The 15,714-nt window shown below is 38.5% G+C and overlaps 1 protein-coding gene across 1 annotated transcript; it reads left to right on the top strand.

The window, feature by feature from the left end:
• The first annotated feature begins 3,705 nt into the window (after positions 1–3,705).
• LOC139967541 (G-protein coupled receptor 54-like) lies at positions 3,706–15,461 on the top strand. Its single transcript, XM_071971447.1, has 3 exons — positions 3,706–5,095; positions 13,084–13,219; positions 13,686–15,461. Exons 1-3 carry the CDS (start codon positions 4,775–4,777, stop codon positions 14,219–14,221), a joined length of 993 nt encoding a protein of 330 aa, XP_071827548.1. The 5' UTR covers positions 3,706–4,774; the 3' UTR covers positions 14,222–15,461.
• The last annotated feature ends 253 nt before the right edge of the window (positions 15,462–15,714 follow it).

Raw genomic sequence — 15,714 nt, 5'->3', positions numbered from 1 at the left:
TATCACAGTATGGATCACGGCAATTCGAGTGTTATGAAACTGAACTGGTTGGTTGTCAAAGCAAAAAGAAACAAATGCTTAGCATTACTAACGCATTATAACATGTGACATGTACATTGCATGGGGCGGAGCGTACATAGCCGCGACCTAACACAAGTAAGGCCCATTAATGATTGAACATATACCGGATGTGCAGGGAGGGGAATTCATACCACGGTATATATATATATATATATATATATATATATATATATATATATATCTATATATATATATATATATATATATATATATATATATAAATATAAATATATATATATATATATATATATATATATATATAAATATATATATATATATATATATATATATATATTATTATTATTATTATTATATATTATTTTTATTATTTTTACTGTAAGGTTAACTTAGCATGCACCTACATCGGGAGATGAATGAAGAACGTATCGTAAGTTAGTCATGTATATTAACAAGATTTGAAGTTGAATGACTTTGCATTTGTTTTTTCATTGTGAAAATCTTCTTTAAAAAAATTGGTGATAAGCATCACAACAGCATTAGAAGCAAAAGAAGTTATCAACCCATACATCACTTGTTGATATGATATTTATGTAAATTTCTAACCTGGGTAAGGAAGGGTGATAACAACCGCCGCCGCTGTTAAATAAATCATTTACTGTGTTTATGAATCAAGACACGGCAAATAGCATCAGCATCAAACATAAGATACATTATTTGGTAAACTGAACTGTTGTATATATGTACCCTATAAGCTACCATACATGTACTCTATACAACTACTCTACATTATGCCTTGAATTGAATCAATTTAAACTGAAGTGTACGAATATATTCAATAAATAATGCTGTAACTATATTGGAACTATCTGTAAAAAAAGCGTAAAATTATGGTCTATGATATTTGCGAAGCGAGTTAATTTAAAAAAAAAAATCAGCTTTATCATCAATACTGTTTTTGAATTTTGAATTCGTCTTTTGAGAATAAATAAATGACTAATCCAACAAGACACGTACAAATTATCAATGCTCCAAATAAGTGTGATATCCCTTTCGATTGAATATACTGTGAGAATGCCATACTGCATTCTAGACCCCAAACGTTCATATATATTGTCAACAATACTAAATCAACGTCATATAACTATTAATGTATTTGAATTGATTTTCTTCTTCTTATTTCTACCGAATGAAACGTGTTATACCAAATTAAGTAGAAGAACAGTTACAGATATAGTTTCCAATAGACTATAGAGTTATAGATCAGATGGTAAATAAACGTCAGTTATAATAATCACAGATTTGTCACAGATTTCCAACTGTCGAACAGACGCAGATTCTGAGTGTCTACCTATATTATATACTTTGGAATAATGTTCACTTATATGTATTGTTATAAACGTGCAAAATATAATATACGTCATAAGTCTCTGGAGTCGATTGTTGTTTTATTTGTGGAACTCCTTCAGTTCATGTCCATGACAATCTGCAATAATAACTTAACCTATAGCTGTGTACACCTGCTCAGGTCACATATGGCCACTCGACTTGTCTGATTAAAGGGACGGACCTGCATAATAATATTTGTGACGTCTTCTTAAAGGGAATATCCTGCACGTTTATATTCTGACCTCTACTTAAAGGGATGTACGTGCATAATAATATTTTTTGACACGATTGAGAGCTAAATTCGTCATGTTTGTGATTGGTTTGCTATCGATCGTTTGTTTTTATTGCGAATTGCATGGAGTTCTAACTACAAAAATCCTCCAAAACAAAGATGAAGTGACCCCTGCTTGGATCGTTTCAGTGACGTCATGATGGCTTTGTTACGAACATAGCAGAGGATATTCCGTATACTACAATTACGTGAGCATCATTAAAACTCATGTAATGTCACTTTTGCTTCAGCAATAATGAACTTACTCTTTCGAAGAACTGTCCCTTAAAATATTAATGTTACAATTAAAAAAGGAAATACCTTCTTTATTTATTTATTTAGCTTTTAAATTTCATACAGGTTACGAATAGAAAAGTCACTTTTCAATTCCTCAGGGAGATTTTACCAAGAATTGTTTGCTGAATTCGAAATATCTCCATTGTGTGGGAGTCGTCCTAGCGAGCTTAGCTGTAATATTTCCCATATCTGTCATAGTTAAACAACTCTTAACTGGAAATAGTTCATGCGATAGTCTCCATATGTGTAACTGTATATTGTATAAGACAGACAGTTGTCATGATGACCTCACACGTGCTACGCCAGATTCTCGCGTAAAATTTAACAATTCATATTGCAAAATTTAATGACTTACACATTTCGTTATCTGTGATATGAATATGCTGTTTGGATGTGGCTATGGCTATGGAGGGAAGGTTGGGGTGGGGTGGATGTGGCTATGGAGGGGAGGGTTGGGTGAGTTGGATGTGGCTATGGAGGGGAGGGTGTGGTGTGTTGGATGTGGCTATGGAGGGGAGGGTGGGTGGATGTGGCTATGGAGGGAGGGTAGGGTGGGTTGGATGTGACCTTGGAGGAGAGGGTGGGTTGGATGTGGCCTTGGAGGAGAGGGTGGGGTGGGTTGGATGTGGCTATGGAGGGCAGGATTGGGTGGGTTGGATTTTGCTATGGAGGGGAGGGTGGGGTAGGTCCCCTCTACTCATTTTTTGTTAAGAAAAAAGTATAACCTATGACTTCCTGTTGTGAGGGGAAAAAATCACGCAGTGAGAAGTGACCAAGTGGTAATGGAAAAGATGATTAAAAAAGTAAATGTGCGAAAGCATGAATTGACAATTTTTTGGCAAACTTGTTAGCTTGTTCTTTCAAGACCCCCCACCTGTATAAAGACGATATTCTTAAAACAGCTCCCGGTTTACATATCCTGTATGTATGGTCATTGCACCCACGTGACTGGCTTGTTTGACAGGGTTCATCCTGATATACGCCCATGGACGTATCATGTTCGGCATTTATTATTCACTGTTACCAGACCGATGATCCTTGTTCCGCGCATGGCTGTTTATACACAAACCAAAAAACAATGACGTAGCAACATATTTGTCTTCGTGAGTCTTATTTTCGTCATTATCGCAGATTTCTTTCATCAGAATTTAGTTTTCCCTTTTTAAAATTGACAATATTTACTTACAAGACGTTTAATAACCATTACAGTTATGTTACTGGTACCCACATGTGCAGTTCTGTCTCACTTTTGTTTAACTAGATTTTCTAGATTTAGGCCTACACATTGACTGGATTCGGTTCTGGCTGTAAATCTATACCGCAACTATAATTAACATCAGTTGTGAACATTCACGACAGGAACAAATAGAATCACTGTAGAATTGGGATCAACATAAAGATATATGTGCTGTAGTCTTCCCTAAAACTTTCACGTTCACCGTTCAGGTATATTTTTACGAAAAGATAAGATATCGTAAATCACTCCTCACTTCATGTTAACATGTGTTATACTACACACTATTTAGCTGCATGTTGTACAAAATTGCGAAAGGTTAAAAGTTGGAGCAACACGATCGGTACCTATAACCTCGTTAACTGGGATTTGTTACATCCAGTCATATGCTATGACTATAGGCCTATACTCAAATCATGGAACTACAATGTACAAAATCCGTTCTACTAATACAGCAGTGTCCGTTACTAAAGGTAGCGCAGGGATATACCATTATACTTGAATACGTTCATACAACATCACGGAAGTAGTCCATGTATACGGTGATGCATGATGACCATTCTGCCGTCGAGCGATGAGGTAAGCGATTTCATCGAAAACGGAAACACTATTACTCATTAAGCAAATAAATTTAATTATCGATCTTAGGCGGCAGATTTTAGTTCAACACTAAAAAATGTAGCAAATTATTTAGTCCTCCATCGATATCGACAAACTAGAAGTTCTTTTGGTGTTATTATTGCAGACACGTGCAGTGGCGTCGAGAGCCAGATTCGGGCCCCAGTGGAGAAAAAATATGTCTCCGAGCCCCTTCTAGAAACCTTCATTTTATTATGAATATGAGAGATGAAAAATGTATATAGCTCTACTTTGCTATACCTGGCTATACCCATAGCTATACCTTGTCTGCAGCAAGGAGAGGGATATTTTCCACTGCTCGGTCACGTGGTATGTTGAGTTTTGTGCGTCTATATTCTAGGAAACGGTGCAGTTGATCAAAGCTCTGTTTTTCTTGTGTAACAGCGAGAACTATCTTTAACGTCCAAGAATTGTTTTTTGACAGAGCTCGCACCATGAAAGGGAGGTCAAATCCTGTGTGATCTCTCATCCTTTGCTTGAATAGGTCAGAATGATCTGACTGAATTATTCCTGTTTTCAACCAGAATTTTACCTGATTGCCCGTTTCACTGTAAAAGTGGGGAAGCGCTTTGAAGCTACAGTGCAACAATATCCACCACAATGATGCAAAGACCTACAAAACAACTTCCGTACTGTACCATATTTGACTTGCTATCTGTTAGTACAAGCAGGTTAATATAGAAATGAATGAGTTGAGGACGATAGGTTTAACTGTACTTTCATTTCCGAATACTGAAGCGATCGACTGGGAGTATAGTTCCTACTTATTTGTTCGCAATCGAAAGTTCTACCATATTGTTGATATACGGGGTATAAACTCCATCTCAATATAAGCGGTTTGTGCTTATTTAAATTGTTTTGTTTCTATTTGAGTGGATACTGACGACTCTGATCAAGGTTATAAAATGGCTGACACACCTGCCTATTTCAATGATACAGAGGTATATAACGGATTGACGTATTTTTCGTACTGTTTCGATTTATGTGGAAGTATCCTCTTCACCCTCATTGCGATTGTTGGTATTGTGGCCAATGGATTGGTTATTTATATGGTTGCGAAACACGCACAACTTCGGACACCTACGAATCACTTCATCACTCACCTAGCGGCAGCCGATCTGATTCTGCTATTCGTACTGGTAGTACCACGGGATGTCAACTTTTTTACGAGTTGGAAGATATTTACATACCGTGCATCTCTTATTGTAATACAGTATATCCAACATGTAAGTATATACCATGTATGCAATGTTTTCATGTTTTACCTTAGAGTATAGGCAGAGGCGTGGCTAACAGCAAAAGTTTAGTTTTCCAGGAAAAAGAGTCGTTTTATTAGAGCTTTTATGATGGCCCTATATTTAACAAAATACCGTGCGCCCACAAGCAATGAGTGTAGCCCGTACAAATAAAGATTATTTTGAACGATTCTTCACCATGGCCATTGTTACAGCACCATACGTAAGATATGACTAATGACAACCACGTACCAAACAAGATATCTCACCAACGGACCAATTTTCGAAAATTAGTAAATAGTAATCATATGCGTATATAATCATGTATTCCAGAAATCGATTGGATCTCTCATATTCAGTCTCACATCACCGGCCAAGACTTGGGACCCCTAAACAACTATATAACCAGTTCCACAAAGTTATATGTATCGTTCTTCCTATTCTTTGCTCCTTAAGCCACTTCCTATAAAGTCATGGTTTATTTGGTACTAATACCACCAGTGCCCCTCGTACTTGTCTAACGTCATATTTATGGTGTTACATTTTGTACTTTCCACTGCCAAGTATTGCCAACGAAGGTCCTGCTTTTAATCTAATAATATTTCCTTAGGAGCACACGTGTATTTGCTTTATAATATACATATATATATATATATATATATATATATATATATATATATATATATATATCATGGCCAAATTAGCATACCATTGTCTTATGCAGCTTACTTTGATCCCGGTGTCAGGCAGAACAAAGGAAAAATAGGTAAACATATCTTTGTTTCCATGACTTGAATATGTTAGTATTTTGAGTGGTTTTATCGTAGGCAAGAGACGACGATAGGCTTTTGTCCACCGTTGATTGGTCAGAGCATACATTCATCGTTATAGGTTAATATTATGAACATTTTTACTGAGTAGTCGAAGTTTGATGGAGAATCCGGTTCAGATTTAACAGCGAAACATTAAAAATTCCATATAAGTCAACTCTATGGTGATATAAACTCCGGAATATTGGGAAATGAATTTGTACAATTCTTGGAAATTATGAGCCGTATCCGACTCGGATGTAATGTGCATACAATGGCGAAACGGCACACCTAACGACCATCGTGTTCCGTTTACCTCGACCTGACTATCACGTGTCCATGCATATTGCGGTAGCAACCATTCACTTCGATATCATATGCATGGTTAGTCTCTAGTCAAGCAAACTTCTTGATTACATGTAGGCATAGTAACAACTTCTCATGCTTGACGAAGAAGGATAGGGGAGGGAGACTTGGGGTGGGGGGGGGGGCTTGTCCAGATTCTAGTGACACTATACGTAACATATCTACTTATGACAATCACCAAACAGGATATCACCCGAACGGAAGCAATGTTCGAAAATTAGTAAACAGTAAACAGATGCGTTTATTATCATGTCTACCAGTAAGTGTAGAAAGTAAAACAGTGTAGAACAGAGACTACTTTTGTTGGGTTTGATAAATGGATTGGCGTCTTCCGAGGTATACGGACTAAGGGTCAGCAATCTATTCTGTGGTCAATTCTCAGTTTTGAGTGCAGATGTAGAACCAATTATTATAAATGTATGCGATTTACCACGTCAACTGTTTTCAATCATTAGGATTGGCCTATATCAACACGTAAGTACCTATATAGAATGGAGCATTTGTAATGACAATGGGTCGATGGACTTCCATCTCTATCTCTGCAAATTAATTAATTTAACATAAATATTTTATCCTTCACTATAGTTGAAAAAACCCAACATTTTGCACTAACTTCTTTCAGGCAACTTCTTTCAGGGATGTGTTTATGTTGAGTTGGATATATAAAGAGTTCATCAAGAACACATTTTAATTACCGTACCGAGCTAATCCTTTTCAAGCTCAAACAATTGATTGTCAGGTTTTGATGTTCAGTTGTTTATGTGTTTCTTTTCAATCATGAGTATTTTCTTTCATATGATGAAAACTAGCAGGCATGAGACCATGTTTTGATCTGACGGTTTACACCGCCAAACTCACCGGTCTGTTTGCATTTAAAAGTGACTAACGGCTGTTTTTACATGTACTAGCCGACGCAACAGTGTAATGTCCTCTATAGAACAACCTAACATCAATATAGACTACAGATACGTCTCTTAAATCCCAAAATTAAACACATTCCGCACGTTTCCAATATTGATTTCATACGAGCGATCAACCTGCAGTTTTGATGTTTGAAATCAGTAGAGAACATTTGCGTCGACTCTTGTCGAAAAATGTATATGAAAGACTGGTTACAGTGTATTCGTACCAAATTGGACCTTACCATGGCAACCACGGGACGAACGTGCATGACAAGGTACGCAGGCGACTAATTGCATAATGTGTAAGTTTCTTATGGCCCTATTAAGGGGTTACCAGTGAAACAAACAAAAAACCTCTGATCTTTGCAGCAACAGCCTCGCTCCAACTAGAATCTCTTCTGTTGGATATACAACTCAATCACACATCCATTCTCCCGTTAGTATGTGTAATGAAACAATATCTTTATATTTAGCTTAGATACCTGTCTTACGCGAAGGACAGTATGACTTTAGTAAAGATCCCTCGCGGCCCATCCTCTCCCATCATCCCTCCCCACCCACATCCCCCTCAACTCTGCCTCATCAATCACTCGTCTTATCAGCAGTCAAGATAGGCTCGCTGATTTGTAATTAAATTTCCTAGAGAAGTGCAGGCTTTAAAGCAATTTTTATTGTCTTTTAATGATTTTAAGCTCTTCGACTATCAGCGTATATGTAAAAGCCTCAATAAACTACCACACGTAACATACAATCTGGATGCGTCTAATTGAAGTTAAATTAGTTAAAAAAGTTAAATTTTCAAAAGAATTGTTGCTCAGCTCCCTGCTGAGTTAGTTTAGTTTAGTAGAAAAAAGGATCAGGAGGGACACTTAAGTCCCCATCAAGGACCCTATAAAGAGAGGGAAAAAAAAACTGAAGACACAAACACTCAGACCCGATTACAATGCTTAAAGTGCCTGTCCAAAGCATTCTTAAACCCATTGACACTACTTGCAAGTACAACTTTCTCAGGCAAACTATTCCACTCATTCACAACCCTATTAGAAAAAAAGTTATGCCGAATATTAATCCTACTATGCGACTTTTGAAGTTTAAGACAATGACCTCTAGTACAACTACTGTTTGCAAACATGAAAAAGTCGGTAAAGGATAAATTGTCGAAACCATACACAATCTTGAAAACCTGGATCAAGTCCCCACGTAACCTCCTAAGCTCCAGTGTGGTGAGATTCAACAGTTGTAACCGCCTATAATAAGGAACCCTCTTTAATGAACTAATCATCCTAGTAGCCCTCCTCTGGACCTTTTCAAGTACTTCCTTATCCTTAGCAAAATAAGGGTTCCAAGCCTGCACAGCATACTCCAGATGAGGCCTAACCAACTGCTTATAAAGCCTAACTACGATGTCCTCTTTCAGAAAACTGAAGTTCCTCTTGATCATACCTAAAACCCTATTACCTCTTTTAGCAGCTTCAAGACAATGTTTGGAAGGTTGCAGAGACGAGTCAATGTAGATACCTAGGTCTCTTTCAACAGAGACCTCCTGTAACTCCACACCATTTAGATTGTATGTAAACTTTTGGTTACTACTACCAATGTGCATTACCTTACATTTATCAATATTAAAAAGCATTTGCCACCCCTGAGACCAGGAAAAAATCTTATCTAAATCCGCTTGAAATTTCTCAGAATCGCTTTTGGAAGAGACCTCAGAATACAATTTGGTGTCATCAGCAAACTTCTTAGCTGTACACAAAATATCTCCGTCGATGTCATTTATATAGGCAACAAACAACAGGGGACCTATTACAGACCCTTGTGGAACCCCACTAGTAACGTTCTGCCAAGAAGAAGCACAGCCATTAATTACCACCCTCTGTTCCCTATTACCAAGCCAATTCCCGATCCAAGACAGTAAATTCCCTATGACACCCATGCTCTTCAGCCTAAGTAAAAGACGCTGGTGGGGAACTTTATCAAAGGCCTTCTGGAAATCCAGGAACACAACATCTACAGACATCTGCCTATTTAGTGAGCTTGTTACATCTTCCATAAACTCAAGGATATTAGTGAGACAAGACCTTTTTTGACAAAAGCCATGCTGAGACTCTCTGATCAAAGACTGACTGCTGAAGTGACAGACCAAAGACTTTTTAACAATAGACTCCATGACCTTACAAACTACACTAGTGAGACTAACGGGCCTATAATTACAGGGCTTAGTCTTATCACCCTTCTTGAAAATTGGGGTAATATTAGCACATCTCCAGTCCCTAGGAACATAACCTTCATCCATAAATTTACTAAAAATCAACGAGAGTGGAACGCAGAAATAGTGTGCAAAAGTCTTCAACAAATACGGATGGATTGCATCCGGTCCAGAAGCTTTAGAAACATTTAGACGAAGCAGCTCCTTTAAGACAACGTCATCCGAAAATAAGACCGTATCCAGTTTAGGCCTATCACTGCCCCCCTGAAAATCTGGAATACTACTCGTATAAAATCTGGAATACTACTCGTATAGTTACAATGTCCCCCCCCCCACCCGCACCATCCCACCCTACCCACACCCCTATATAAGTTATGGTTAATCATTTCAGTATTTCCATGTATTTGTCATTGTCACGAATTAATCATTATAAAAAAAATGTCTCTCCCAAAAAGAAAAAAGATGACACTCTAAACTGACATATATTATTTGATAAGGGAGTTCGTATGAGGTGGTGCTACTCCTCTTACCGGAAGCGACGTGGAGGTGCAGAGATATACTCGAGATATACATTCAAGCTGAAAGAGAGCTATTAATGTTATATGTGTGCGAGTTTAAGACTACTGGTGGGACATCCCCAAGCTCTCATATCGTCTCTGCATGGTCACTAGATTACAGGAATCACTGAGCTCTTGGATGTATAATGTGACCTCTTTACCCTGTTTCCTGTTTCCTTGTTCCTTTTTACCCTGTTTTATAACGTTTCGACTTCAGTTAACATGATTATCAATCAATCAATCAGAAAATATTTATATAGCGCCAAAATCAACAAAAGTTGTTCAAAGGCGGTCAAGACAGTTACATGAAATTAATTACAATACACTTCTTGAAAAAGATAACATTTGAGCAGTTTCTTAAAAATATGAATAGTCTGAGCATCCTTGATGTGATTTGGAAGAGTGTTCCACTCTTTTGGTCCATAGCAGGAGAATGAGCGATCTGCAAATGACACAGCACGGGTTCTGGGCACGATAAAGTGAGGAGAAGATATATATGATCTAAGCTGTCTGCGTGGTGCTTGCAGCTGTAGTAAGTCAGATATGTAGGATGGCGACTGTTTATGGTGAGCCCGGTACACAAGAAGGAGAACTTTGAATTTAATGCGCTGTTGTATAGGAAGCCAGTGAAGAGCAATGAGTTCCGATGTGATAGAGTCATACTTCTTACGCTTGACAATGATGCGAGCAGAGGTGCGTTGGACATTCTGAAGTTTAGTGATAAGGGATTTGTTTACACCAATCAAGAGGCTGTTGCAGTAGTCCAACCTGGAGGTAACTAATGTGTGCACAGCTAGCTTGGCTGCCTCAGTAGTGAGCATTTTGCGTGCACGACTAATGTTATTGAGATGATAGTTAGCAGATCTGATAATAGTTGTGACCTGTGCACTCATTGTCATACCGGAGTCGAACATAACCCCTAAATTTCTGACAGGGTTTGTCTGGACGGGAACATCAACACCAGCAACAGTCACTGAGGGCAGGTTGAACTTAACCAATTGGGCTCTGAACCCAATCACCATAACCTCAGTTTTGTCAGCATTGAGTTTCAGGAAGTTTGTTGACATCCATGCTTGCACTTTGGAAAGGCAGTCTTCAAGTTTCGAAACTGCTTGCTTCACTCCCTCCTCAGATGTTGGGCAAACCGAAACATACACTTGTGTATCATCAGCGTATATATGCAGATCTAGCCCATATTCGCGAACAAGATTTCCGAGAGGCAAAATGTAAATGGCGAACAGCAAAGGACCCAACACCGATCCCTGAGGCACGCCATACACCAAGTTCTGAACAGAAGAAAATTTGCCATCAACAAGGACACGATGAGATCGATCAGACAGGTACGATTTGAACCAGGTAAGCGGAATTCCATGTACTCCCAGCAGATATTCCAAGCGATGTATAAGAACTTCATGGTCAATAGTGTCAAATGCACTGCTCAAATCAAGTAGGACAAGGATTGTTACTCCCTGTCTCTCCATTGCCCACAAGATGTCATTGTGAACCTTGATTAAGGCAGTCTCAGTTGACTGAAACTGCTTATAGGCAGACTGAAGTGGCTCATGAAGTCTGTTCTCGGTCATGTAGTTGGTTAGCTGCTTTGCAACAACACGCTCAAGCACCTTGGATAGGAAGGGAAGGTTGCTAACAGGCCTGTAGTTCTTCAGCGTGTTATGGTCTAAGTTGGCCTTTTTGAGGAGTGGCGCAATAACAGCCTCCTTATAGGTATCTGGAACAACGCCAGATCTAAGCGAAGTATTCACTATTTCTGTTACGGTTGGCAGAAGAGAGTCAAGCAACAATTTCACCATCCAAGAAGGCAAAGGATCAAGAATGCAAGACGGGCTTGCTGCCTTGGAAATTATCTCACGAAGATCGTCCTCGCTGACAATAACAAATATGTCCCAGGAGTGAGAAACGGGAGATGGCGTGGAAGAATCGCAGTTTTGACATGTGAGATTGTCCCTAATGGTTTGAATTTTAGTAGAAAAGTACGCTGCAAATTGATCTGCCAAGTCTTTGGCAGAGTCATGGTCCGGTAGTTTTGTGGGTCTCTTTCTCTGAAGAATGTCATTTATGGTACGAAACATGGACTTGAAATCATTTCCACAATCCATGATCTTGTTGTTGAGGAAAGTACACTTGGAACGGTACAGCTCGATGTTATAGCTATTTCTTTCTTTCTTGAACTTATCAAAGTCAATCAGCGAGCGACTTGAAATCCACTTTCGTTCAGCCTTACGGCGATTGCGCTTAGCAGAATGAAGAGAGTTAGTAAACCAAGGCTGCTTTGGACGAATCACCACCCTTTTTGTACTAAGGGGTGCATGTTTGTTGAGGAGATCAGACATGACACTATTATATTTGTCAGCAAGATCACATACATTGTTTGACTCCGATGAAGCCGTTTTTAGATCAGAAGATGATATATCGTTCTTGAACGCAGGCAAATCAACAGAGCGATATTTCCTTGATGTTATTATCTTAACAAGCGGAGGTGGTTTTGCGATGTTAAGATTGCAAGCAACAATATGGTGATCAGATATAAGATCAAGAAGATTATTAGGGAGCTTCCCTTGTGTCTTCAACAAGAATTACATATCCTGCTAAACCGTTGAACGCCCGAAAAAAAAACCTCAAAATGGGTTAGTCAGAATGTCGAGCTATAGTGAAACATATTTAATGTAGCTAATGGTTTATTGTAAGAATTCCAGGCTAAGAATAATAAAAAGCAAGGATGCCAGCAAAGAAACAAACATTGGGCTTCCCTCTGAGGTTAAACTTTCAAACTAACCACTTTCGATTAGTGGGCCAGCTAAGTAGATTATAAAGAAATTGTGTACGTTCCATGAAAAGTAAACATAGTTTGATTAAACAATTTACGTCATCATGACGTGATTTGAAGTTTATATTCGTACATAGCAATTCCTACTACAGCATTATATATTTTAGTCGACACTGTGACGTCAGAGAAATTGCCTCGTTCAAAACTTTATATCAAGATTTGGCTTGATTCTTCAATATTCATAATTTGTACTTTACCAACATTATGGTTTATAGTTCTCAGTTATACCACATAGGCATTTTTTAGTATTTCCATAGAATTGACACGTGACCTTGTTTCTGTCTTACTTAGATTTGCATCCAGGCTACAGCCCTGATCTTAGCCTTCATGTCTATATCGCGGTACACCATGGTAGTCCTCCCCCTCAAAGCCAAGGCAGAGTGGACCGTACGTAGAGTATGGATGTGCTGTGGTGCAGCTTGGATATGTGAGTATATCCTATTCCTTACACAAATACCTTGTTTAAATATGTGGGTATACAATCACGTGGGAATTGATGGGGAGGGGGAGGGAGGGGTGTTAGGGGGAAGTTGAGGTAAAACAAATACTACAACTTCGCTTATACGGTATCACTGTTCATCCATACCTCACTTCCATCGCTACTCTCCTTATCATCAAATTTAAAAGAACGTTTCGATCCACAACTCTTAAATGTCTTTACATTTATGTTTCCAAATAACATTATTCTTGATGGGAGGTTTTAATTAACCTCAATATCAGAAACTAATGTGAAGTTAGGGAAGATTTACCAACAGAGATACCCTTCGAAACTTTGTAGCAATTAAAACACACTGAAATTTGCAGTAATATACCATATACTATATGACCAAGAGTGACGTAACCACAATTATAATTATTATTATTATTATTTGTTATATCTTTATTGGTTTCAGTATCTGTGCTGCTGTATATTCCGGTGGCCTGTGGCATACTTTACATGAAAAATACCGGCTACCAGCCTACCCCCATACCACTCGAAACCAAGATATTTGCCGCCCTCAAGCTGGTTTTCATCTTCTTACTGCCATTCTCTGTGATTGTATTTTGCTACAGCAAAATCATTCTAACCTTTAGGAGGGGAAGATACAAACTGAAGCGCACCGCCAACATTGACTCTGGTCACAGTGATGATCAAACGCGCAAACTCGCGCGCATGGTCCTTGTGATTATTCTGATCTTTTTCTTCAGTTGGGCGCCAATCCAGGGTTACCAGACGTGGTTATCCTGCAGAGAGCATTCCCTACCTACATCGCCGGCTAATTGGAAGACGATAGTCATCCTCGGATTCTTTTTTCGGTTGTTCGCCTACTTGGGTAGTACTATTAACCCATTCATTTACGCTTACACAAATCCGAGTTTCAAACGATTTAACATGTTCAGAATCAGGAAAATACCTGATTCTGTAGCGACACTTACCTCTCAGTTGTAGAAAGTCTGTACCAAGTTTGGGTACCAAGCGTTATTGCTCTTGTCATGTGATTTACGTGTGAGTAATAGACTTAACAGCCAGCACGAGAGAAATATTGTACATACAGTTAAGCATTGTGACTATGCTATTGATAACCTATAGATTGTCTGGTACCTTTAGTTCGATGTGACACTTTGAATGTATAACACTCTATGTATATATTGGGTATGTGTATATGTATACTGCATCAATTCAAATGTCTTATAATAATGTGCAGTGATCGAGGTGTTAGTTTTGATTTTATTGTTTATTATGGTAATCATTTGTTTTCTTTGACGTCACCAAAGACGTATGTAACGTCACCAACGCAAGCAATAATGGTTTTACATTATTTTTCCTTGATATTTTAAAGAGGATATGATTAATATCGTTCCCGGCTTAAAATTAAATGTTACTTATGGGATCACCTAGCAGAGTCCACGAGCAACCGATGGACGGGGGTAGGGCGACGAGAGGTGGAAATGCATTAAATATTAGGATTGTGAATGAATGATCGTTTTCAAAGTATTCAACATGATCAAGCCGGTGTCAAGTTTGGAACCGAAATCATTCAAAATATTTACCCGTTCCCTCCTAATAAGTTGTTAAAACAAGAAGAAAAAATCACAAGGCGACGAAGGGGATACATGCCCAAATATTTGTTTGAACTTCAGAATAATTCCTCTTTTGACGAACAGTTTGATTTTGATTGTTTTTTGTGACATTGGATACTTTTAAAAGTGATAAATTTACTTTAACGGGGACTTTATCTGCTCGGTGTGTCAGACCAGGGAGTTGTTATGGAACATAACAACTCCCTGGTCAGACAGATGACATGAAGTAGTACCCAGTGAGATGTCGGCCATATACATGGAGCTCCTCATTCTTAAAGATTTTACAGTTATCTACATTTGGTTGTTTTTGTTGATGTTTTTGTTTTCAAGATTTAGATTGTTGCATTTGCTTTAATTTGTTAAAAGATAGAGAGGTGCCGGTACCATTTAATAAGAAAGTGAAGTGCCACCACAACAAAGATATATTCTTACGAAAAATGTGGCTTCGATAAGGCCTGTTGAGAAGGACTAAGGGTCGGAGGGCATCAATTTAGCGGCCCAGGACAGTATTGAAGGGTGCCGAAAAAAAGGGTGATATGAAGTGTATATAAAGTGTACAAGGCTCAATAATATAATTGTTCATGGGGTCTCGACGCCTCTGGTTTCTATATTCGCAAATAACATTTTCTATTCTATTGTTTTACTTGTAACTTCTTACCTTATACGTCAACTTCCTGTTGCACAGCAACTACAACGGCATACTGGTATATTGCGGGCGATCTTCAAAGAACACTTTAGTTGACGTCACATCCGGGTATCTCTGCAGCCACGGCTCGTCAGAATGGCAAATTGGCAATGGTCGCTAATCTTCAACTTGGAGAACCATTCGCTTCTCGGCCTTTTTGGCTAAGATCATGTGTA

This window comes from Apostichopus japonicus, chromosome 5 (assembly GCF_037975245.1).
Source record: "Apostichopus japonicus isolate 1M-3 chromosome 5, ASM3797524v1, whole genome shotgun sequence".
NCBI lineage: Eukaryota > Metazoa > Echinodermata > Holothuroidea > Aspidochirotida > Stichopodidae > Apostichopus > Apostichopus japonicus.
This window is presented reverse-complemented; position numbering and strand designations above follow the sequence as displayed.

Coding starts and splice junctions, on each gene's coding strand:
- LOC139967541 (XM_071971447.1), top strand. CDS start 4,775: ATGGCTGACACACCTGCCTATTTCAATGATACAGAGGTATATAACGGA. Junction 5,096..13,083: donor TAATACAGTATATCCAACAT/GTAAGTATATAC, acceptor TGTCTTACTTAG/ATTTGCATCCAGGCTACAGC. Junction 13,220..13,685: donor CTGTGGTGCAGCTTGGATAT/GTGAGTATATCC, acceptor TATTGGTTTCAG/TATCTGTGCTGCTGTATATT.